The sequence below is a fragment of the Chenopodium quinoa genome, unplaced genomic scaffold (assembly GCF_001683475.1).
Source record: "Chenopodium quinoa cultivar QQ74 unplaced genomic scaffold, ASM168347v1, whole genome shotgun sequence".
NCBI classification, from domain to species: Eukaryota; Viridiplantae; Streptophyta; class Magnoliopsida; order Caryophyllales; family Amaranthaceae; genus Chenopodium; species Chenopodium quinoa.
Window position 1 is genome coordinate 1,932,168 of NW_018743033.1, and position 24,108 is coordinate 1,956,275.

Sequence of the window (24,108 nt, forward strand, 5' to 3'; positions counted from 1 at the left end):
TTGATCGATATACTACGCCAAATAAATTGTCCTAAACTATAATAAAGGTAGAGTCCCTTGAAAATAGGGTACTTCATAGTAGTACATTTACTCACTTCCGCCTTGCTTAGTTGTCCATACATGTGCTTGCAACCTCCATTTTAGTCCCTTCAATTCGTTTACATGAGTGTGTTTATTAAGGACCATGAGACCACCCTTCATTTATTCCTCATACATTCATTCATTCCCACCTCTTGATCATCTCACATAATTCTTACTCTTTGTCGATGTTGAACAAATCTCTCTACATTCAATGTCAACCGATGTCTCTAGGCATCCATTGGCTCGTATTTTTTCTTACATTAACATACTAATCATAAATTTGTTCCAATATCAATTACCAAATGGTCCATTTTACGGACCTGTCAAAGTGATGATGTTTTTGTATCATTTAAATTGAAAATTACATTAAAAAAATTTATCACAATTTGAAACCATTTGAGAAAATTTGCAATTGTTGTTTATAATTGATGGGCATGTTTAGCGAATTCAAACCTTTTTAATTAATTTTATTTTTGCATTATTTAAGAATCACAATAATTAAACTTTTACATTATTCATAGACTAATTTTGATCAAAATTTGTCACTAGCTTATTAAAAACAACAAATTTTATTATACAAAAGTAATTGGACTACTATTATAATATCTAAGCTTTACACTCCATACAATTTTTATAAAAAGAAATGTTAATAAAGATTAGAGTACATTATTAAGAGTCAAATTCTAATTCGTGCAATTATTCATATCTTATATGACTATATAATATAGTTATTAAAAAAAAAAAAAAAAAAAAAAAAAAAAAAAAAAAAAAACCGTTTCTAAACAAGTACACCGACAACAATGTTAAATGAAGACACTAATGTTAAATGAAAAGTGAGAACTTAACCACCATTCCAATATGACACCAAAGTTTTTTGTTTTAAAATAAAAGATAACAAAGTATTACAAAGGCGTAATTTTCTAATAGAGTTAGACAATAATTTTTAGCTTTAATACTTTAAAGCAATAACATGTAAGTAGTATAGACATTGGCTTACCACAATTCACAATAGAAATCACATTAATATAATAAGTTATTATTTCTCTATTTACAAAATTTTAAGAATATTTACTTCAAATATTAAGCAATTAATAATCAATATTATGACATCAAATTTTCATTAAACAAAAAATTTAAATTACAATCCGAAACATTATTTAGTTCACACACTAGTTAAGAATGAAAAGAGGAAGTCAAGATATTTGTATTATGTTAATTATTAAACCACCAACTCAAAAACAGAGAAACGGAAACTACACACGAGTACTTAACCAGGTTAGCTAGATCTTCTGTTAAAATCAGATTATGGACAAATTAATTATGAAGATCTAAATGTTGAAGTCATGGATAAATGGTGACCAAACTAACCGTTGACAACACAGTAACCAGTCAAATAATCATATTAATTCTTGTCGAAAAAAAAAATAATCATATTAATTAATTATAATAACAAGTACACAACATAAAGCGTGACTATAAGAGCGTGGAGCCACCTCAACGCTCAAACTAATAAACTATGTCCAAATCTAGGCTAAATCCCCCGTTAATTATACTCCGTAATTATTTTTTAGCATTAAATAATAAGAAATTTCTACACATAAATCTTCCATAAACTAAAAAACTACTCGGTACCTTTTGATAATCAGGTAAATATCCTATACTGAAAATTTCCATATAGAGGACTATCGCACTTAAGGGTGTCCACAATTCGAATTAAAACCAAAATCTAATTCAATCCAAATCGAATTATCAATTTAAATCGGATCTAAACTTTAAATTGGATCAGATCGAATTTAGATTTTTTGAAAATTTTGAATTTTCGAATTAGATTGGATTAACCCTAATTGAATCCAACCCAAACCAAAAACCGAATTGTAATTTAAAACTCCCATTGTAATTTAAAACTCTGATAAATTGTTTCAAAAAAAAAAAAAAAAAAAAAAACTCTAATAAATATGACTCAACTTTTTTACTCCGTATTTGTATCTCTCTCCTCCCTCCCCACTAAAATTCAAACTAGTATCCACAGAAACACGACCGTTCCTCGTTTTCTGTGCTCTCTCTTCACTCTTCACTCTTCACTTTTTCTCTCTCTTCCTTAAACCCTTCCTCACTCCCAAACTCCCCATCACTTCAATTCCCACCAGTCACCCAAACAAAACCAAAAACCCACCAATTCACAATAACAATTCACACGGCCGTGTTAATTTTAGATGGTAGCAGGTAAAGTAAAATCAGCAATGGGGTTACAAAAATCCCCAAAACCCTCTAAACCACCACCATCACCACAACCACCGTCAAAACCACCGTCACCCTCCCACAACTCCGCCGGAAAATCCTCCTCCCAAAAATCCACCGTCTTCAACCGTTCTTTCGGCGTCTACTTCCCTCGCTCCTCCGCCCAAGTCCAACCCAAACCCCCCGACGTAACCGAACTCTTTAAACTCGTCGAAGACCTTCGCGACCGTGAGTCCCGCCTTAAAACCCAACTTGTCGAACAAAAACTCCTCCGTGAGTCCGCCGCCATTGTTCCCTCTCTCGAAGCGGAGATCGCATCGAAGAGGGCGGAAACAGACAGGCTTGTGCAGCGTGTGGTAGAGCTGCAATCCGAGAATGAGAAGCTCATTCGCGAAAGAGAGATCATGAAGGATATCTTCGAGCGGGAGAGCAGAGACAAGGATTTGAAAATAGCGGAATTAATGTCCGAAATTGAGGATGTCAAGCAGCTATCCTCGTCTCAGAGGTTCCAGGGGTTAATCGAAGCTTCTGGAAAGTCTAATTTGATTAAGAATCTGAGTTTTCGGAAATCCGGGTTTTTAACTACCACCCCAACGGCTTCTTCCTCTTCTTCAGCCACCGTGTCCTCTAAGGAAGGCGGTGGTGTCGGGTATAATGACGATCATCGCCAGCATGTTCATTATCCGCCGCAGCTGACACCGTCGTATGCGGTGGTGGAGATTGAACCGCCACGGCATTCACGGTGTAGCTCGGCGGATGAAATTGCGGAAACTTCAGATTCTTCTTCGTTTGTTCGATCTCGGATTCCAAGAGTACCCAAACCTCCACCCAAGCGTTCGTATTCCGACTCACATTCTAATTCCAATTCACATTCACATTCGTCCTGCTCATCTTCGTCGTCGGATGTTCGTAAATCAACGGACAGCATCACAGCACCACCACCTCCTCCTCCACCACCGCCGCCTTCAACATTGAAATCAGTTCCTCCTCCGCCACCTCCGCCGCCGGCGAAAAAAGCTCCGGCGCCACCACCACCTCCGCCGCCACCGGCTCCGGCGAAAGGTGTAAAAGTTATGTCTTCGAAAGTTAAGCGAGTGCCGGAAGTGGTAGAGTTTTATCATTCGTTAATGAGGAGAGATTCCCGGCGAGATTCCGGCGCCGGTACACCGGATGTTACGTCATCGAGTGCACGTGATCTCGTCGGAGAGATTGAGAATCGGTCGGTTTATTTACTTGCGGTGAGTTTTTCTTTTTTTTTTTTTTTTTTTAAATGTTTTTATGTCCGTTGGTGTTTTGAGTTATTTACGATATTGCCACTAAGAGTTTTTTTTCTGGGTTTAAATTTGACATTGACAAGACTAAAGAGTGTACTTGTCTTTATTTATGAACTTTTTGGTTTGGATTTTGGTTTAATTTGTTTTAATTCTAGCTACTTGTTTTGATTTTGATTTTCTGATAAAGAACTTTTATACTATCCAGTTGCACTTTTTTGTTTCTTTAATTTGATTTTATTATACCAATAATTCTTGTTATTTGGTTTATTACATAAAAAAGAAATAAAAAAAAATGAAAAGAAAAGTCTGGTTGTTGGTCAAGTTTCAAAATGTCAAACATATAGTCATATACATTTAAGTTGAGATTGATTATCCAACAACCCAACATTGGTTAAAATCATTTGTACTACGTATTAATTGTACTAAATGTTTGAAATTTGAGGCAGATGCTGCTAATTAATGACATTGGTGGGATTAGATTACCGTTTAATTAACTTGCTTAGTTGATTAAAGTAATTTAATTATGGATATGAGAATTAATTTTTGTTTTGGATTGAAATCTAGATTAAGACAGACGTGGAAACACAAGGAGAATTCATCAGGTTTTTAATCAAGGAGGTCGAAACGGCTGCATTTACAGACATTGAAGATGTGGTTTCTTTTGTGAAATGGCTTGATGATGAGCTTTCTTACTTGGTATGTCACCCAATGAAAGACCCTAACTTATGTGTGTTTTGTAATTTGTATGAGAATTTATGAGATTGTGTTTCTAACTTCTTAGGAAATGTGTGTTTAGGTTGATGAAAGGGCAGTTCTAAAACACTTTAATTGGCCAGAGCAGAAGGCTGATGCGTTGAGGGAAGCTGCATTCGAGTATTCCGACCTCAAGAAGCTCGAATCTGAGGCTTCTTCCTTTAGGGATGTTGCTCGTCAAGCTTGTTCCACCACTCTCAAGAAAATGCAAACTCTACTAGAAAAGTACTACATTGAGTATTCATTGTCTCGTGTTTATTTGTTGCAATTCTAGTATTCTATATACATACGGAGTAACATATTGATATAAATAGCTAATGTTATTTCATTATCTGCTAATTGAAACAGATTAGAGCATGGAGTTTATAATCTATCGCGACTGAGAGAATCAGCTGCCAACAGATTTAAGTCGTTTCACATTCCTGTCGATTGGATGCTTGATACTGGATTCGTTAGCCAGGTGAATTTTATTTTCTTACAATCAATTTCCGTTTTGCTGCATTCTGTTGAACAAACCATCAAATGACAGAAGACGGAAAAAAAAAATATTGGTAGAAAAACAAGGTGAATAATTGGTTCATTATTCATCGGCGAAGAATCTTAATACTGTAATTATTGTCATTAAGCATGAAATTGGAATGTTCCCATTATTGAGTTCTTTAATTTATGTTAAATATTTTGTTTAGACATGGTCGAATTGGCACACTATGAAGTATAAAATTACTAAATTAATTAATCCCACATAAGTTAGGTTAAAATGTTGGATATACATGACCGTTGTAGTAGTTCATGCTACATATAATAATTGGAACATGGTCCACTAAACCATACTATTAAAAACAATATAATCTTACTTAGCATTAATAATGTAACTAAGTGACAAAATAAAGGTAAAGATAAAATAGTATAATGTGGTTAAATAACTAGAATTATGCATGCATGCGCACATGGGTAATCCCATAAAAATTGTAGTAATATGGTTTGTTTTGGATCTTTGCTTAGCCTAATTAGCTTAGGAAAATAGTAAGAGTATCAGATTCTTTGGGTGTAAAAGTTGACCTTTTATGAATCCCAAAACTCCTAAAAAGCCTCACTTTAGGATCCTTCCTACGCTTGCGACCAGGGATCTTGAAAGTTCCTAGATTCATGTCTTCGTAGAGTTAACTAAGAAGGAGATTACTAGGTAGTGGGAAACATTGTTAATATCATACCATGCTGAGTTTGTCTAAAAGTTCCTAGATTCATGTCTTGGTAGAGTTAACTAGGAAGGAGATTACTAGGTAGTGGGAAACATTGTTAATATCATACCATGCTGAGTTTGTCTAATGTCGACCTTTTATTTGTTTGCTTGTGTGCTTAGTCATTCGAGTAAACAGGTCGTGTTTATGTTGTATTCTGGGTTGATGTGTTTTTTTTTGTAAAAACTTGTGGAGTATGTCGTATGGTTTTTTTTTATAATAGATGATGAATTGATCAAATAATTTAAATGTGGGTTACATTGGGTTACATTGCCTCAAACTATCATTCCGTGTCATATATATCCAACCTATGTTACTTAGACTTGGGGTACTCAATTCCGACCTTGTCATATATTAGGCCGGTCTTATGGGTGGGTTTTTTTTTAACGGGTGTTATGGCATGCATTTTGAATGTTGGTTGATTTACTATATAGACCAAATATTGTAAAATGAACAATATATGTGTTTATTTATATCTATGCTCATCAACATTTAAACCAAATATAGCCAGACAACACTTGTTTTGTGAATTGAAAATGATTAAGTACAACTGATATAAGTTAAGTATAATTGTACCACAACAAATAGTCAAATACGGAGTACGTAGAAACAGTCTACATCATTCATCGTTGTATTGATGTTAAAGCTTTTTCAATTGACAGATCAAGTTAGCATCTGTAAAATTGGCAATGAATTATATGAAAAGAGTATCAGCAGAACTTGGAGTTGTTGGTAGTGGTCCTGAGGAAGAGGAGTTAATTGTTCAAGCTGTCAGGTTTGCTTTCCGGGTACACCAGGTAATTTTTTCCTGACTCGATCTGCTGTTAGATTAAATTAAGCAGTCACCAATATTTGCAAGTTTAAAGTCTCAAAGATAATCAGAAATTTACTGCATATAATAAGCTGTTCAATTTGCTTTCGTGGTACATAATGGTGTTTAAAGGAGCTAATTTTCTCTTCTCGTGTGATCAGTTTGCAGGAGGATTCGACACAGAAACTATGAGAGCATTCGAGGAGCTGAGAGACAAGGCAAGATCGTGCCATGTACATTGCCAGAACCAGCAGCAGACACATCAGCAACAGAGGCTTATGTACCGATCTATGCCCTGCTAGATTATTCTTCTGCAGCAAACTCAGCTTCAGAAATTCAACATATCATCATTCTTTTGTTGTTGTAAAGTTAAAAAATGTCATGTTTGTGCAAGTGAACATCAGAAGTAGCCCTTTTGTGCTTATACATGTTTTTGCCTAATTTACTTTATTTGTTGTAGTGGCTCTTCTGATATCTTAACGAAACTGTATCGAGAAATATAATGAATAATTTCGTAAAATTCCTAGGTACCTTTAGAACTCGCAAAATTATAAAAAATCGAAATCATGAAGAACTCATTCCTACGGAATATTTGCTACATTGCACAAGACATGTGTAACCTGAAAATTTCCCAAGCACGATTAAAAAACTTTAAGTAACACCAAAGAGAACCTTATAGGATAAAATTTGATCTAAAGTAGTATTATTAGTCCATATCATAGAAATTGCTAAGTTTTCACGTTTCAGCAAAGTTTTTTCGCAACGTAGAATTGCATATTCAATACTCGTACTTTTGTTAAAGCAATAGAGACATTCGTATCAAAAGGAGCAACGTAAAGCCTTTCATGAAGATGGTATCTTTCCAAGTTTAAATGAATAAATAATCTTGGCTTTATCAATGTAAAGCTTTCCCATATTACAAGGTGTTATTGTATCAATTTTCATGACATGGTTTTACTTCTCAAGGGTGAGACATAATTTTTTATTGTTAAGAGTACTTTGTTGAAACAAAAAACATACATAAGAGACTAAATCCAATTTCTTTGGGTGAAAAAGTACACAATAAGTAATTAAAATTCAATTTTTGGGTTAAAGAGTATAAAGATTGAAAACATTTTAGTTTTCCCATTCCTTAATTTGATACAATTTAACATTATACATGAGACGAATTAACAATAGCTTGATCCCTCGGTGTTCTTTAAGTGCTCTATTTTGACTTTTATACGATTCATTTGACCAATATTTGTGCTTTACATATAAAATCAAATATAATTATATGAGTACATGTTGAAATCGTCTTGATGTATAATTTCCAAATGTTTAAAATATAATGCTTCATATATACTTAAATGACAATTTAAGATAATATTGATCAAAGCACCAGGTTGGAAAATTTGCTGGTCAAATTACAGTGCTAAAAAAAAAGTGAAGGGTTATGTAATCTGTAATATCATAATATTCCATTTGTCTCTATTTGTTTGCCCCATTGTATTTTTGTGAGTCAAATTTTAAAATTTTGTATGATTATTTACATTTTAAGACGTATTCTATAAATCATGGAAAGTCATAGGGAACAAACGGTAATTACCCGAATAGTGAGTTAATGAAGAATTGGCATCGCACATGTTTTTAAGTAAGTATCCAAAGGTACCTACAAAGCTAACATACAAATTAAAGGGCAATTCTTTTTTCTTATCAGTTTGTATAAGCATGACGCATGCATGAAATCAGGAATGTGGACAAAGCAAAAGTGGTCTACATTATGGATCTAAAATGTGCTTTAACTGATTAGTCATTTTGCTCAACGGATACTACACTAGTAGTAATCTAAAGCCTGATTTTTAACCAATTGGATGATGAATGCCAAATTATAAAATTTGTAGGCTCAATCATATTTGTAGGTAGAATTATTGATGCCTAAGATCATAATTCTAGAAATTTAAAGTAGCTAACAATTTGTTCAATCATTTGAAGTATAATTGTTTTTGCCTGAGATCATGATTCACTAATTTTCTTAGTTTTTTATGTGGTTATCACTAATGACAAAATCATGTGTCATTCTGATGTTCGTTACAAAAATTTATTATTAAGTTATTTTTTTCATAGAACAGATCCAATCAAATTACTTGATTCGGATTTGTCGCTTAAATCGCTCAAGCCATGATGCAAGGCTTGGCATCTCTCATTCTATTAATTCCACTAGCTTCAAATGACATAATAGATACTAAATGATGCATCATTGACACGAAACAATAAATAGTTGAACATAAACAATCCTATAACTGATCTACTCCCCTCAATACTACATCAATGAACATACATACGCAAGATAAGCAAGGGTGACTGCCTTTAGTATGGGGCAGAAATTGCAGTTCATTTCCATTGATATCGATCTTATGTGGTGTACTCTGCGTTTATCTTGACATAGTCATAGCTCAGGTCACAGCCCCATGCTTTCCCCTCTCCTGGCCCATCACCTGTAGCAGAATATGCCGGAGCAAGACAATTGGTCATGAGTTGATGAGGAAATGTGACACTAACATATACATATAGTTCAAAAGCTATGAGAAGCATGTGTAAAATTCGTGTATTTCACTGCCATAATGGAATTGCCAAAGATTCAACTGCACCCTCTGAGCATTAGTTCATCAGCTCGGTGGGAATATAATAACTAAGGGCATGCTTAGATTTAAGGTATTGCATCAAGGAGGGGGCAATAACTTTCCAAAGTGTAGGTGGGTGAACGTGGTGGTAGAGAAGATGAGGAAATGATAATGTGGGCTTGTGAATGAGGAGAATGGGGGAATATTTATCCTCCTATAGGGGTTAACGCCAATAGCTTTCCTCTTTCTTGCACCACCACTTCTACTCATGTTCAATGTTCTTAGTTTGTCTCCTATTCCAAGAATTAAAAATGTTCAGAAGTGGGAATTTGGAAGGAAGGGAAGGGCGGTGAGGGATTACAGGGCAGTAACCTGAAAAGTTCAGTGAGCAAGGCAGTGTTCTGAAAAGTTTTGTCCCCTTCAAATAGCAAAACCTTCTACCTCATGATACCTAACAATATAGAGTATATGCTACTCACCAGGTCATCACATACTGCACTCCAGTTTCCAATCCCTTGTCATTACGACGCAGATGCGCTTAGAGCCAATGAAATGATCTATATAGTATATACTACTGCAGTACTGCCTAATTAACTAAGTACATCAATAACTTGATTGAACTCCAGAATTACATGTATAAGAGGAAATGACTAAAGGAACAAGTGGCTAGAACCCTTCCAACACTAAGTCATGTGAAGTGATGCCCCATAAAGCCCAAAAGGATGGAATTGAATATCAAACCTGGATCTTAACTTTATGACACCAAAGATATATCCAAATTTGTAATCTACTGTCAGTGTTCAATCAGAGGGAACAGGAATAGCTACGATATCTCCTTCCCCCGTATCACCAATTCAATTTCATGAAAAAAAATAAGTCATGTGCAAATTTAGATAGATGCTCTGATGCTTAACTTACCCACTGAGATGCGTATTTCAACAGTACCATGTTCCTCCCCAGCTCTCTGAAGGTAACTGCTGGCAGCCGCCCTGGAGAATTATCCAAACTGAAATTAGTCAGCTGATAATAACGATGTTACATTAGGGAAGAATTAAAAGCACCTAACTCAAATTAGCCTTATTATTTAATGACTTAGGATTTCAAATTCAAATTCCTTGATACAAACCATAATTTCTAAAAACGTTTGAATCAGATGAAATAGCACTTGCCACACTGACTGAAACCATCTATAACAGTCAGAATTTTGTACGAAGTATATTCTTTACTTTAATTCAAGGCTGAAGGATGCCAAAATAGATTTCTTTCAAGCGACTCAGCTGCTCTCACAATAAGGCTCGAAAAATAATTATGTCCATACCGATCAAATGGAAGGGGCTGTCCACCATCCATTAGCAGAATGTCGCCGAGTGATATTTGAAGTTTGCTTAAGTTGAAAGGGACTGTTGCATAGCCAGCAGCACAGGCAATACGTCCCCAGTTCGGATCTCGTCCGTACACAGCAGCCTTGAAGCATAGGTACAACAGACTAGGTAAGGTAAAGCTTGATTAATAGAGACATGAATTTTGTATGCAAGACGTGACAGATATATTACCTTGACAAGAGAAGAAGATGCTACAGAGCGTGCAACTTTTGCAGCTTCAGCCTCGTCACTGGTACCTTTTACAGATACCTGCAGGCATATTTTAAATAATATTTAAAAACTTGTGCTATCAGTGTATTACAAGCTGCAAAATAAAGAATCTAATGATCTATCATGTAGTGCAAATCAACCATATTACCCACACAAAGTCTTGAGGGGGAGGGGGCTGGAGCGAGGGAATGTTAGTAAGGTGTAAAACACTTCCAGAAGCAGCATAGTATTGGAACAGACTGAGTCCATCATAAGAAGATAAAAGACTAAGTGAATCTTTTACTCAATGCAGTCATTGCACTAAATCACAAGGGCTCCATAGATCGACTTTATTAAGTGAACCTCATAGCTTGATCCTCTGTCTTATACTCTCTTTGCCACATCACTTTTCTCTACTTGATAAAATCCAATCATTGCCCATCTCCATTGAAACTTCCACCCTTATTCCTCTAAAGCACATATAATTACCAGCATTCCCTTCAACCACAGGATGGTTGTGATGGAAGCTATAGCTCACAGAGAATAGAGATACTTGTCCTGTCATCCATATGTGTAAGTGATCTGCAAATGGGAAGAAATCTTGCGAATGATGGATCAAGACCAACTCACCCGTAGTAGGTAAATTTCATAACCTGGGTTTTCTTGTAGGGGTTAAGTTCAGTTAGTACACTATATATTCTGTTTTGACTGGACGACAAGTGAATTTTGTTAAGAATTAGGTTGTACTGCGAACAGAGGTCTAAGAGAGTGTTGAGATTACTGACAATGGTCAACTACGGTTAAATCCAGGCAAATCTCACAAAGAAACTCAAAGAGTTTGTATTTGGTTATAGGGTGAAAAGCGTCAACTATAGACTTACAAAATATACGGCGGTGTACAGAAATTGGAACACCATGGAACCAGCCTTGAAGAGGGTTTCAGAAAAAATTAGATGCATAAAATCTTACAGTTCGGGACACATGAGGTGAGAGTGTATTCCCAAGGGAGCATATAGTGTAACTGTGTAAGTGAGGCTTTTGTAGTCATCAGTCCAGGAACCTGTGAGGATGATGGTAGTATTCATGCAGGTATTTGCCCCAGTGATTGGATCCCCAATATCACTGGTCTGGTCTCTGGTTCCACAATAACATAGTACAAGATATGGGGCATACCTTTTCTAATAGCTTTCACCACTTGCAAAATGACCATGTTCAAAATGATGGAGACAAGAGCAAGCTCGTAATGGGACTACAATTTTTCTAGGGTTGACACATTTACTACTCGGGTACCATGTCTTGAATGCTTTCACAGTATGAAATCAAGTAGAAAAACCCATGTTTAAGATCGAGAGGCTTTACTTTGGAATATCAATCAAAAGGCCGAGGCCAAGGTAAAGGCTAGTTTGTAAAAACTTTCCCAAGTTTCTAGGTGGACTGAATAAGGTGGCTTTCATCGTGTGACTAAATAAGAATGACAATTCAAGGGAGGTCATGAGAGGACTTTCCAGGAGCCAATTATATAAGCATGGGATCTTTGTCGTGGCTTTGACATGGATTCCATTTGCTTCCTCTAAGAAGTTGCTCAAGATTCTATATCTACTTTACAAATTATCAGGCATATACTAGACCAGTAAAATAACCCACAAAAATAGATTAAAATGAGAAATCAAAAGTATCTTCCATTGGATTTCATAGCTCCACCTCCATCTGCATTTTCACAAGGTTCTATCACTTATCAAAAATTTAAAATGTACAGTAAAAGTGCAGACCTCGATTAGACAGGTTGCTCCTTCTCCATCCCAAGCAATCGACTTTGCAAGACCTTGCATTACCTGATAAAGAAAGTATGTTCACATCAAATGACAAGTGCTATGGAATAAAACATAACTAAACATTCAGAGTCACAAAGCGGTTTTTCTTGATGCTGCCAGTTTATCTCATTTTATTGTCCAGAAAAAAAATTCTCTGATTTCTTGAGTATTGAAGAAAAAAAGTTCAATTTTTTTCAATGATGATTAACTGTAAAAAAAAACTTGCAAGAATAATAAAGCAAGTTATAAATAAAAGGGATCGAGAGCCGCAAGCATATTAAGGACAAAGATAACCAAAATTCACATGTTTACATGATCATTAATAAAACAACTTACAAGAGAAAATATCAAGTTTCCTAATGGCTATTGAAAAAAAGGTGGTTAGGGGAAACAAAACAAAAGATGTGGAGCATCAATTATATAAGACAACTCTAAATACACAGAGATTTTACATAATAAAAAAAGAATATGGTGGAAGTTCTCATACAGCATCAAGGCATGATTGAAGTTGTGATGCTTCAGGACCATTCAGGTTTGATATCCTTGACGCACCAGAAAGCCCACTAGCCAAAGCAATAACAGTGTCATTGGTACTAGTATCCCCATCTACCTGCAATTCATGTAACTTTTCACATGCCTGGAGTATGTGGTATAAATCACAAGTATAATGAAACATATATCACTATACTTCACTAAGCATGTTTACAACACAACAAGAAATGTGTATGCATCCCTACATTGAACTTAAGAGTAAAAGATGTATAGACAATGCATTATGCAGAAACATACCAGTCAAAGCATGTCTTCCTAATAAAAGAAATATGCCCCATTGAAGATTTATAGTTAAGGCTTTTGAGGAACGCCTGAAGCTTATGAAGATCATCTTTCTACAACTTTCATTTCTTGTTAATACCCTCAAAGAGTCCTATCACAAACCCATTACTAGCACTTCAGCTTTCAGCCACAAGCAATGTCTTTCAGAAAACATATGTAGGAGCAGAACACCTTTTCTCAATGAGTAGATTTTTGAACAAATTGAGAGATTGCCAAGGAGAAAGAGCTCTTTCAGATTTATTGAAGCACAAGTTTGGTCCCTTGCAAACTGAGGCATTTACTTTAAGCCAAAGCAAAACTCTCATGTGGCTGATAAAGCTTAGATGGATCAAACATCACATATGTAACCATATATGGAATTTTAATTGGTTTGGAGTAAACCAAATGCAATTCCATTCAATACCCATTTAATGAAGTCAGTAAAGTAAGTCTGAAAATAGAATGGAATGGAATGGAATGGAAGACAAGTTTTAATCTGGAATCAAATTAAAACTTTCGGTTAAAATCTATTTGTATAAGAACTTCGACTCATAAATATTATTATAATTTGGTGCATGAGATATATAATTTTTCAGTTATTCTCTTAGGGTGTCCATGTAAACAAATGATTAGTGAACTCATTTTTGTTGTGTAGTAGTATGAATAGGTATTTCTTGTCTGTATTTTTGTAGGATTTCCATATTCAAATTCGCCATCAAAAGGGGGAGATATTTAGTTTGTAGTGCCCCAAATATTAGCAAGCAATCCAAGCAGATAGAAAATATATGGCAATGTGAAACATGAGATGAGAAGACCAGGGTTAATAACTATTATCTGGTAAACTCTTCAAGGGAAAAAAAGAACAAAGGAAAATTCATTCATTAATGAAGAATTGAAGAGATGCTCAATCTCTTAACAAAAACACAGGCCATATATTAAAGACAACGTTGCAACTAACCGTAATTTGGTTAAAACTTCGACTAACAGCAACCTGCACCATCTTCCTCCAAACGTCACTGTCAACTACAGCATCAGTTGTAATAACCTGAAAGTCATATCGTAGCTTAAATGCAAAGTACAATTTGAAAGAAAAAACATACAAGAGCATCCAGATAATACATACCCCAAGCATAGTTGCCATATTGGGGTGGATCATCCCTGAACCTTTAGCCATGCCTCCAACTCGGATACAAGTCTCTCCAACCTTAAATATCCATTTATTGGAATTAATTAGGAAAGAAACATTAATCAAAGAGAGGAAAAATTTATTAGTTAGGGTAAATGAGATAATCAAAATTTCATGCATAACCAACTGACAGAAGAAAAGTATGGTTGGCAGTAAGTCGATATGCAAAAATGGTTACCAACTCCGCATACAATGTTGAGAAAACCCCTATTGGGCAATTTTCAACTTTTGAATTACAATGGACTACATAAATGATCTCTATGAAGTAAGAGGCCTATGAGTTGCCTAAACAGTCTCTTCACAATTAGAAAAGATTGGCTAAAAGTGAATCTTTGCAATTGTGTAAGTTGATTTCCTACATTGAAAACTCCCCAACCTCCCTCTAGATAAGAGCCTAGTAAGAAGCATTGGACTAATGCTATAGCATGGTATATATTATATAAGAGGCAGAGAATTTCATCATAGGAAGCTATTTTTAAAGCATTTTGAATCGCATTAGTCACTGATGACTGATCCTAAAATTCCTATGCTCCACCCAGAAATTTAAAAAAAAAAAAAAAAAAAAAAAAAAAAAAACATTAGTTTATCACCATAGCATCGTCTGCTGCACATTACAAATTACAAGACATATCTTAGTTTGATGAACATGTACAAGAAAATGTAATGTTTAGAAATCTAGAATAACACATACCAATAAACTATGGTCTACAAAAAAATATTCGAGATAATTGGTCATGCATTGCTAGACACAATCTAAGAAGAAATCTCTAAATCTCAGGCTTTACTTCCTTTGATCAGTACAATGATTCTCAACCCAGTAAAAGCTCTCTAAAAACAAATACACATCAAGAGTAAGACCACATCTTAAAACAAGAAATTTCTTACTCCATACTCCCACTCCTAAAAGCAAGAAATTTCTTACTCCATACTTGTTTTACTTAACTTCCCAACGACATATACACATCAAGAGTAAGACCACATCTTACTCACAAGATATTCCTCACTACCATACCTACCCTTTCCTCCTGTTCTTTTGCATCACTTGTATTTCTGGTTGTGGAGGTAATGCTGACTGCTGATGGCTTTGCTTAACATGGTCATAACCCGAAACCCTTAATCATAATAGCCCATTAGCCCCTCTTGGCCATGCCTTTAGAGTCAAAACATATTCGCTTGTAATCAAGATGGAACTACGAGCACATGTGTCGTTAACATTTTTAAGTGATCCATAGAAGCCATACCCGTAAGTGGCTTAAGTGCTTGACTAGCTCCTGATGTTAGGTTGAGCGGCCTTGAGCCATGTTTTCCCTAATTTACTTCATATGTGCCTAGTGAACACCTTAGAAGCATAAAATGCCACGTGTTATCCCCTACAAATTGGCCCTTGAATGCATCTAACTTTTGCAGTGATATCAAAGAAGTATAAATAAGAATAGAGGAAACACAAGGGGTTAAGAAGCAACTCACTTGAAGTATTTCTCAGCTTCATGTAAACCGACATCCAAGTATTAATTCTAGTTGCCTATCTGAATATTCCTAGAGTATCCAAGACATCCTAAAATTTACATAATATGATGCCCAATTGCAATAGGACGATGCAACCATACAAGTTCTGCACAACTTATACTTCCTAACAAAGCCATTTGGATATACTCAAAGCCACTGATAGTGATTTCACAAAGATACTATGGAATCCCTTGGATACTCTAAAGATATCCTTATGAATATCCCCTAGAATGTCTCAAAAATATCTCCATAAAACCTCTTTAATATGTTGGATGTGCCCCAGAAATATACCCTTAAAGTCCTTCATAAGTGAGGAACATTCCTTGTCTGATTCCGTAGTAAATCAATCTGACCTAGCTTCACATTCATAGTAAGTGCTTAAAACCTTTTGATATATCCAATATGTGAATCACGTATTTCTAGGTAGAGGAAGTTCTAGCCATACTTGTTCCTAGCCATATGTTTGAAACTATGGGGATGGCCATGCCTAAGAACTACGAGATTGTTTAGCTTGTGACAGGTTACAATAGTGACATACCCATGGAAAGACATGTTCATACGAAACATGATCAGAGTAACATAACAAAGATACAAGTGAAGATTTTACAATGCAAGTGACTGCAAAATTTGCCTTCTTTGAGAAATTGATAAGGCTGGAAAAATATTGATCTTAAAAAGGCCAAATAAACCTTATAACTGTTATAAGTTCTAAGTGAAAAGAATTCGAAGCTAAGGGGAAAAAAGCACACAAAGGATATTAATTAAAACTTTAAAACACAAGAGCTTTTAATTTTTGCTCCAACAATTTACAAACACCACATGGAAGAATTTGATTTCTTAGAACTTGTTGTTTCCAGACTTCAATTCTATGTAAATACCATCGAGTTTACAATTTTTTATGAGTAAATAAACAGATCTCATGGTCGCTAGACTAAAAGAGGTGTCTTTAGTACTTAACTTTCAGCTATACAGATCTAAAACAGTCTGGCTTATGATACGGCTAGTGCAGTAATCCTATCTATAAATAAGAATGTCATTTATTCAACTTGTAAGCACAACCCTCCAAACCCTTTATCCTGAATTTCTGTGCAGTGTGCACTCTAATTTTTTTTAAAAAATAAAAAATTAAAACAAAACCATTAACTTCCCATAACTTTCGCTTTTACTGCCAACATTTTTTACTTTGCAAATTTGATATATCCTGCGCATTAGCACGGGAGCATTCTGAAGATGGAAAAAAAAAAAAAAAATTGTAAAACAGAACCACAAATAAAGGATTCACTTTGTACATTTGGTTAATAAACCAGCAAATATCAAATTGCTGTAAGCAAACCAAGGCCAACATGCTAGTACACAGAAGTGAGAAACAATGCTACATTTGCTAGCTGTTCAACACTCTAACCGAGACCATTATTATAAAAGTCACACAAGTGATGAAGGACAGATAAAATATTACATACCTTGGATTCAATGGCAACACTTTTCCTCACAAGATCAGTAGTCGTGATTGCAACTGCTGCAGAATCTGCCCTATAGATCCTCTACGTAAGTTTGAAAACATTTAAATAAAACAGAGGAAATAAAATTACTAGTTGACGATAGGTGCAACGAGGATATATAAGAATCCTCTACAAGATTGGGCCTCATAACCATATGTCAACTTATCAACACAAGTTCTGAAAAGAAAACAAAAACACATACCCTTCAATCGTAGACGACAGAGAACCAACCAGCTTTGGCAGTGCCTCAAGAAGAGCCTTCTGCAATACAAATAGCCAAAATAGCTATTAATACTTTCATAATAGATCACACTAATTACTTTCCATGAATAGGTCCAGCTAAACATATTGGTCTATCATGAGGTTTGTTAACATCTGCTTTGCAGTATAAATTTCAACAAGCAAACCAATAAAACCGTGCCTAATTATTTTCTTCCCTTACCTTCTTAATCCTGTGACCAATTACACCTGTCGATTCAATAAGTATTTCCTTTTGCCTTAATTGGAGCATCTGCAATCGTAGAAAAATATCATCAGAACTCAGAAGATATAAGCAGGCTACACATAAATTTTTTATTAGCACCATGACTAGTCCTGCAATTGACTGAAGCATCTACTGACCTACCTCAGCCAAGGAACTTGCACATTCTATCACATCTTGGAATCCAGCATCCCCCTGCAATAAGAATTAAGAAAGTATACCGCCATCACATATCTTATCCAATGCCCTTTTTTGCAAATAAAGTTGAATGAGTTAGAGATTTTTAATCATCAATCACAAAACAAAAGGATAACCTATTAGTTCAAAGTCTGAATGCAGTGAGGACAAAGACCACAAAGTGCTTACCGTGGCTGCATTTGCTTGACCAGCGTTAATCAGTACTGCACGTGCCTAGCAAGGGAAAAAAGTTAGGACATTAACTAAATGATTTGACATGCACTCAAATGTAGAAATGTCAGTAGATATTGAAGGCTTCATACGAAGATAGTAGTGGATAAGTTCTATGGTAAAACAAGTTTATTTTTCCAGATAAGTTATTGAAACAAAAATTCAATCACAAGAAACATCAAATATTCAAGTGAGAAACTGATAACCCTTAAAGAAAGTAAAGCTCATAACTCTTCAACTGGTTACTGGTTAGTTGATCCTAAATAAAAAAAGTCACCTAAAGGCCTAAGGCACCTGAAACAAAAGTTGCATACCGTTTTTGATTTCTCTAAAGCTTGTTTGCAATACACAACTGGTGCAGCAGCAACCACATTGGTAGTAAAAGCGCCTGAAAGCAAATAAATAGTAACTAGAAATTCAGTGACAGGCTTAGCCTCAAGAATACAGCCCAAGACAAAAAGTACAAAGCAGCTTTAGACTTTTCTTATATCCTACAGATACTCTCATAGAAAATAATTGACCAAATCACTGCACTAGAATAATATTCATGATAGCATTCTAAGAACTGAAAATTAAAGCTATTCTTTGGAAAAAAAAAAAAAAAAAAAAAGAAAAAAAGTAGGGATCAGGCCTATCAGAACATAGTCTCTGCCCCTTTTTGTAAGATACAAGACATAGAGAAACTCCAGTATAAAATGAAAGAGCTCGAATATCGGATGGGAAGAAGTTTGAGTTCAGTAACCAAAACATATCAGAATATAAAAACAGCCATGTCAATCACAGAGCACATCCAACCAAAAAAAAAAATCCAGTGGGATATGTCCATAGAGAGGCCAGGAGCAACACCAGTTTATCTCATAAGGTTCCATGAGAGGAAACGGTAAAGCACCCACATTATAACAAAGCACACTTATCAACACACATTTCTCATCTCCTTATGCTTCCAAATCTAATGTGATGAACCTAAAAGTTTCCCAGGACTTAAGACAGGCAAGTCAATCGACTATTAACACCTCTAACAATCTACGTCATTTAGATAAATAAAAAAAAAGGCAACGCACAATGCTGGAAAATGACTCCTTAGTCTTTATGTTTCCAGTACAAAGCACACAACAAACTCATCACAGGAATTTGCATCATCTCAGAAATTCACAAAGGAAAAGTACTGCAAACAACGATATTACATGTAAGACTTGTAAGAAAGAAAAACCACCTGCAGATATAGCATCTACATCACAACTGACTAGGGCAAGGTCAGGTTTCTCTCCTTGGGCCCTCAAACCACCATAAATACCGGCAGCCTTGAATCCCTTCGCAGCTGTAACTCCCCCAGAAATCTACAAAAGAAACTAAACACTGAGATTTCTAGCTTTTCTTTCTTCTTTTCAGAGATGGAAATGGACGTCAGAATTTGTCTTGCTGTCATTTTAACTCAATATTCAGGATCAGCATGACCTAATTTGCTAACCCCACTCCCCCAGCCCCCTCAAAAACTACAATCATAAACATGCGAATTGGTACAATGAGACACTTAAGAACTTACTTCGTATAAAATAGTGAGACAGTTTTGAGCAAATAATATAAATAGTAAACTGTGTTCATGTACCATTCCATGTGCTGCAAATTAGATAATATTGTTCAGGATAGACAAGAAACACAAATATAGTTTGGAAATCAGTAACCTGCTGCCACGGTCCTTCGGGGATAAGTATAGGAGCTGCAGGTATATAATTCGCTGCAAGTACGTCCTTCACCGCATCAGTAGCAACTGACGACATGGAGACTATTGTCAATTCCCTCCTAGACCCAGACGGTCTGCAAAACTGATATGAAACATGTATTTGAAATAAAAAGATTCAGGGTAATCCAGACACCATACAAATATCATTTTCCAAACTGAGCAACTTAATTATTAGCTGACTCTTCTAATAATCTTACAATTAAGAAATTGTCCAAACAAACAAATTCACAAAAACAATTGCAGACCTTTTTGTTGTTGAATCCTGGAAGTTTGACAGAAATGTGATGGAAACAAATCGACATTGTTGAACAAATTTGGACTAGCTGCATTTTCAGAAGATGTGCAAACTTTAAGGGATTTTCATATTAAATTCACAATCTATAATACTGGAAAAGTGGGGATACAAGAAAAATATTAATAAAATGGAATAACATAAACATTCTTCAGTATCTTAGAGCTAAACAACCCAGAAATTGAAAGCAAATTGAGGAAATGGTACAACTCAACAAGACAATAATCAACATACTAATTCATTCAATTAACTCACTAATTCACCACGCTCATTTCAATTAATCACCAAATTAACATAATAAGGAGAAAACAAACGATAATAATTCATGTTTCATTATAAATTTCAGAACTTTAAAATCCATTTGAAAAAATCAACAATTTAAGTTGCTAAATATTAATTAATTACGAATTAGAACAATTTACCCCATTCTTAGTAATCGAAAAGGAAAAATACAGGCAAGAGAGGATTATACATGTATACCGGTGGTGGAATATGGAAGATGACAGTTGCGGCAGTTGACACTGGCTGTAACTGTTAGGGTGAGGATGAGGGCTCAGGAAAAAATGCTGATTTGTGTTTTGTTTTCCAATTTCTAGACTAGAGAAGTAGAGATGACAAAAGTGGCTACATGCAAGTATGCAATTTTTCACTTCACCTTAAAAGAAAAAAATAATACTCCATCCGTCTCATAAAAACGGACACAATTCCTATTTTTATTTATCGACACATTACTAAATATAGCATGGGACCACTAATTAAAACGGTGTTTATTCTGTGTGGCTGGCCACACCGTGTGGTCGGAATTACCTATGTAGGGGTTACTCAGTCGGTCAAGGGTTACTTATTTTAAGGTTACTCAGTCGGTTAACGTGTTTTTGCCGGGGTTACTTACTCAGGGGTTACTTATCTATGGGTTACTCAGTCAGTCAAGGGTTACTTAATTTAGGGTTATTCAGCCAATTAGCGTATTTTCAGTATGACAGTAACCCCTAACCGACCGAGTAACCTCTGAGCCCTAACCAAGTAACCCCTGACCGACCGAGTAACCCCTGAATAAGTAACCCTAGAATGAATAACCCCTTAATAAGTAACTCCGGCCACACGATGTGGCCAGACACATATAAAAATTTGTGAATTAAAAACTATTTTCACAACTCTTTAATGGCCGGCCCACTAATTTTTGGGAAACAATTTCAACCACATACAAAAATCAAAAAGAATCTTTATTACATCAAACAAATGTATTAATCGGTCTCACTCAAAATTTTCTTGAACTATGTGTCATCCCAACAGGGATGTCAACGAGGTGGGGCAAGGCGAATGTTGGCTTTCCTTCCCCTTCCTCGCCTAACATTCTCATCCCATTTCTATCCCTATCCCCACGGCGGGTCCAAAATTCATCCTCATCCCCGCCCGGGCAGGTATAATTCCAACACCATCTCCGCCACACTCCACTTGAATATCCACCACAACCTAATCCCCACCCAAGACTCGCCTAATTCCCACCTCCCAAATACAACGATACTACATAATATAAATTACAATAAAAAAATAAAAAATTCATTGTTCATATTACAATTTTTTATTCTTTTTTAAAATCTAAGTATATTACAATATATTATATTTACTACTTTATTTTACAAAAAATTTTATATAAAATAGTACTTAGTATACATTTTTAAAAAAATAAAAAATTATAGATGTGGGGATGGGGCGGGTATAGCAAAAAATCCACCCCTACCCCCATCACCCATGGCTCATATAGTTTTTATCCCTATCCTTGCCCCACCACTGCACTCGTCAAACCAGGACCCATCCCCGCCTCATTTGAGCGAGGGGCGGGGATGGGGTGGGTCTCCTACTTAACCCACCCCAATGACATCCCAACATCTTAGATATTCTGTGACATAGGGAGTGTTCAGTAGTAAAAAAAAAAAAAAAAAAAAAAAAAAAAAAAAAAAAAAATTAGTAAAAATAATTTCAATTCAATAAAAATAAGTTTATTTCAGTAAAAATCAGTAACTCTAAAGAAAAATATAAAAGAGAATCAATATAAATAATATCAGTTCAGTAAAAATAATTTCAAGTTAGTATAATTAATTTCAGTTTAATAAAAATAATTTAAGTTCAACAAAAATGATTTCAGTTCAGCAAAAATAAGATGAAGTAAACCGGGCCTAACTCCCTCTAACTTTTTAAGTATTAAACTTTAAGGCTTGTTCACTTCACCATATTCTTGATAAACTGAAATTATTTTTACTGAAGTAAAATTATTTTTACAGAAATGAAATTAATTCTACTGAACTGAAATTATTTTTATTAATTCTCTATTATACGGAGTATTTCATATTTAAAGTTACTGATTTTTACTAAACTAAACTTATTTTTACTACATTGAAATTATTTTACTGAACTGGACTTATTTTTACTGAATTAAAATAATTTTACTAAATCGAACTTTTTTTACTAAATTGCACTTATTTTTACTAAACTGAATTTATTTTACTAAATTGAACATATTTTTATTGAATTAACTAAATTTATTTTTACTGGACTGAATTTATTTTTTTACTGATTATTAGTTTTTTAAGGTGAAATTGTTTCGGGGTTTTTTGGAATCCCTCAGGATACAGGTCTTGGATATAGTCGGACGGTATTGGACACCTGCAAAATAACGAATATTCCGTCAAACGGAGTATTCGCCTCCGACGATCAAGTTAGTGGTCGGAAAACGAAGTAATGTAGAGAGAGAAAGTAGAGAGAAGTTGGAGCTATTTATTGCTCTTGAATGATATGTCTTAATCCCCCCTCCCATCATAAATGATTGGGGTATTTATAAGGGTGGGAATGTGTGCCACTTTAGGGTTAGTGCCCTAAAAAGGTGGACTCTAATTGACGGCCCAATCAGGTAAGGACATGTGTCCTTTGGGGGCGCCTTTTTGCGGCATTTTCAGGATTTGGGCCTCCTGATGTAAGGAAGCCTTTTCTCTCATTCAGGTGCTCTTAGGGTTGTCACGTGTCATCTTCCTATAGGGACATGTGTCGCCCTTTATTGGGTCACGTGTCACTATGGGATTGGACTACGTGTTGGGGTATATTTTACCCTAAACATTTGCCCATTAGAGGGGGTGGCTTGTACCCTACAGGGCGCCTCCTCTGATCTTTACTCGTCCAGTACTGTCTAAATATTGGGCTGATAGAGCATCGTTATTAAAAAAAAAAGACGGATTGTTCCATCCGTGTGGTCATGGGATTATTCCTTTGGGCTATCTGCCTTAATCAGTTCGCCTGATTCATAAGTGGCCTTAAGTCTTAAAATCAGGCGGACGGGTGGTGCCGCCTGGTATTAAGTGAGACACCTGTCTTCCGTATTTTCCGGATTGACGGTACGAATTCTGCTGACCTGGCCGTTTATTTTGGCGCGCCGTTAACTTAGTCGTACATCTTCCCGTCTTAAATGACAGGGCGGTTTTTTAACCATTCAAGCTTCTAGGTTAAACTTTTTCAAAAGTAACCGCTTGAGCTTCTGGGCGCGGGAAATGTGGTTTTACCATTTTGCCCTCATAAATTTTCCTATAAATAGAACCGGTTTGACTTCATAAAAACACTTTGGATTTTTGTGTTTTCTTAAGAGAAGTCAGAGCTTTTAGAGAGAGAAAGTGATTTTCTTCCCAAATCTTCGAGAGCTCCGCCGTGCCTTTCGCTTTTCCGTTCGAGTTTTCTTGAATTTTCCGGTCAACATTCAAGATCTTCAAAATCTTTCAAAGTTTTCTACTCGTACAGAGGTAACCGTTTGCTTTCC

The 24,108-nt window shown here is 35.5% G+C and overlaps 2 protein-coding genes across 4 annotated transcripts; one reads left to right on the forward strand and one right to left on the reverse strand.

Annotated features, from left to right (window-relative positions):
* The first annotated feature begins 1,472 nt into the window (after window positions 1-1,472).
* LOC110730564 (protein CHUP1, chloroplastic-like) lies at window positions 1,473-6,915 on the forward strand. Its single transcript, XM_021910382.1, has 6 exons — window positions 1,473-3,557; window positions 4,158-4,289; window positions 4,390-4,571; window positions 4,695-4,806; window positions 6,247-6,381; window positions 6,557-6,915. The coding sequence occupies exons 1-6, from the start codon at window positions 2,295-2,297 to the stop codon at window positions 6,695-6,697; spliced, it is 1,965 nt and encodes a 654-aa protein (XP_021766074.1). The 5' UTR covers window positions 1,473-2,294; the 3' UTR covers window positions 6,698-6,915.
* A 1,546-nt stretch (window positions 6,916-8,461) lies between these two features.
* On the reverse strand, window positions 8,462-20,927 carry LOC110730565 (arginine biosynthesis bifunctional protein ArgJ, chloroplastic-like). 3 transcript variants are annotated; one of them, XM_021910386.1, is made up of 18 exons: window positions 20,787-20,927; window positions 20,260-20,337; window positions 19,956-20,096; window positions 19,487-19,610; window positions 18,588-18,661; window positions 18,232-18,276; window positions 18,010-18,060; window positions 17,827-17,895; window positions 17,587-17,645; window positions 17,346-17,415; window positions 14,317-14,397; window positions 14,152-14,238; window positions 12,868-12,990; window positions 12,339-12,401; window positions 10,552-10,629; window positions 10,317-10,462; window positions 9,917-9,987; window positions 8,462-8,872 (listed from the first exon to the last, which is right to left on the reverse strand). In XM_021910386.1, exons 2-18 carry the CDS (start codon window positions 20,314-20,316, stop codon window positions 8,790-8,792), a joined length of 1,422 nt encoding a protein of 473 aa, XP_021766078.1. In that variant the 5' UTR covers window positions 20,317-20,337; window positions 20,787-20,927; the 3' UTR covers window positions 8,462-8,789. The 3 variants fall into 3 exon arrangements, with proteins under 3 accessions (XP_021766078.1, XP_021766076.1, XP_021766077.1); XM_021910384.1 differs by having other exon boundaries at window positions 20,779-20,927; XM_021910385.1 differs by having other exon boundaries at window positions 20,729-20,927.
* Window positions 20,928-24,108: the final 3,181 nt, after the last annotated feature.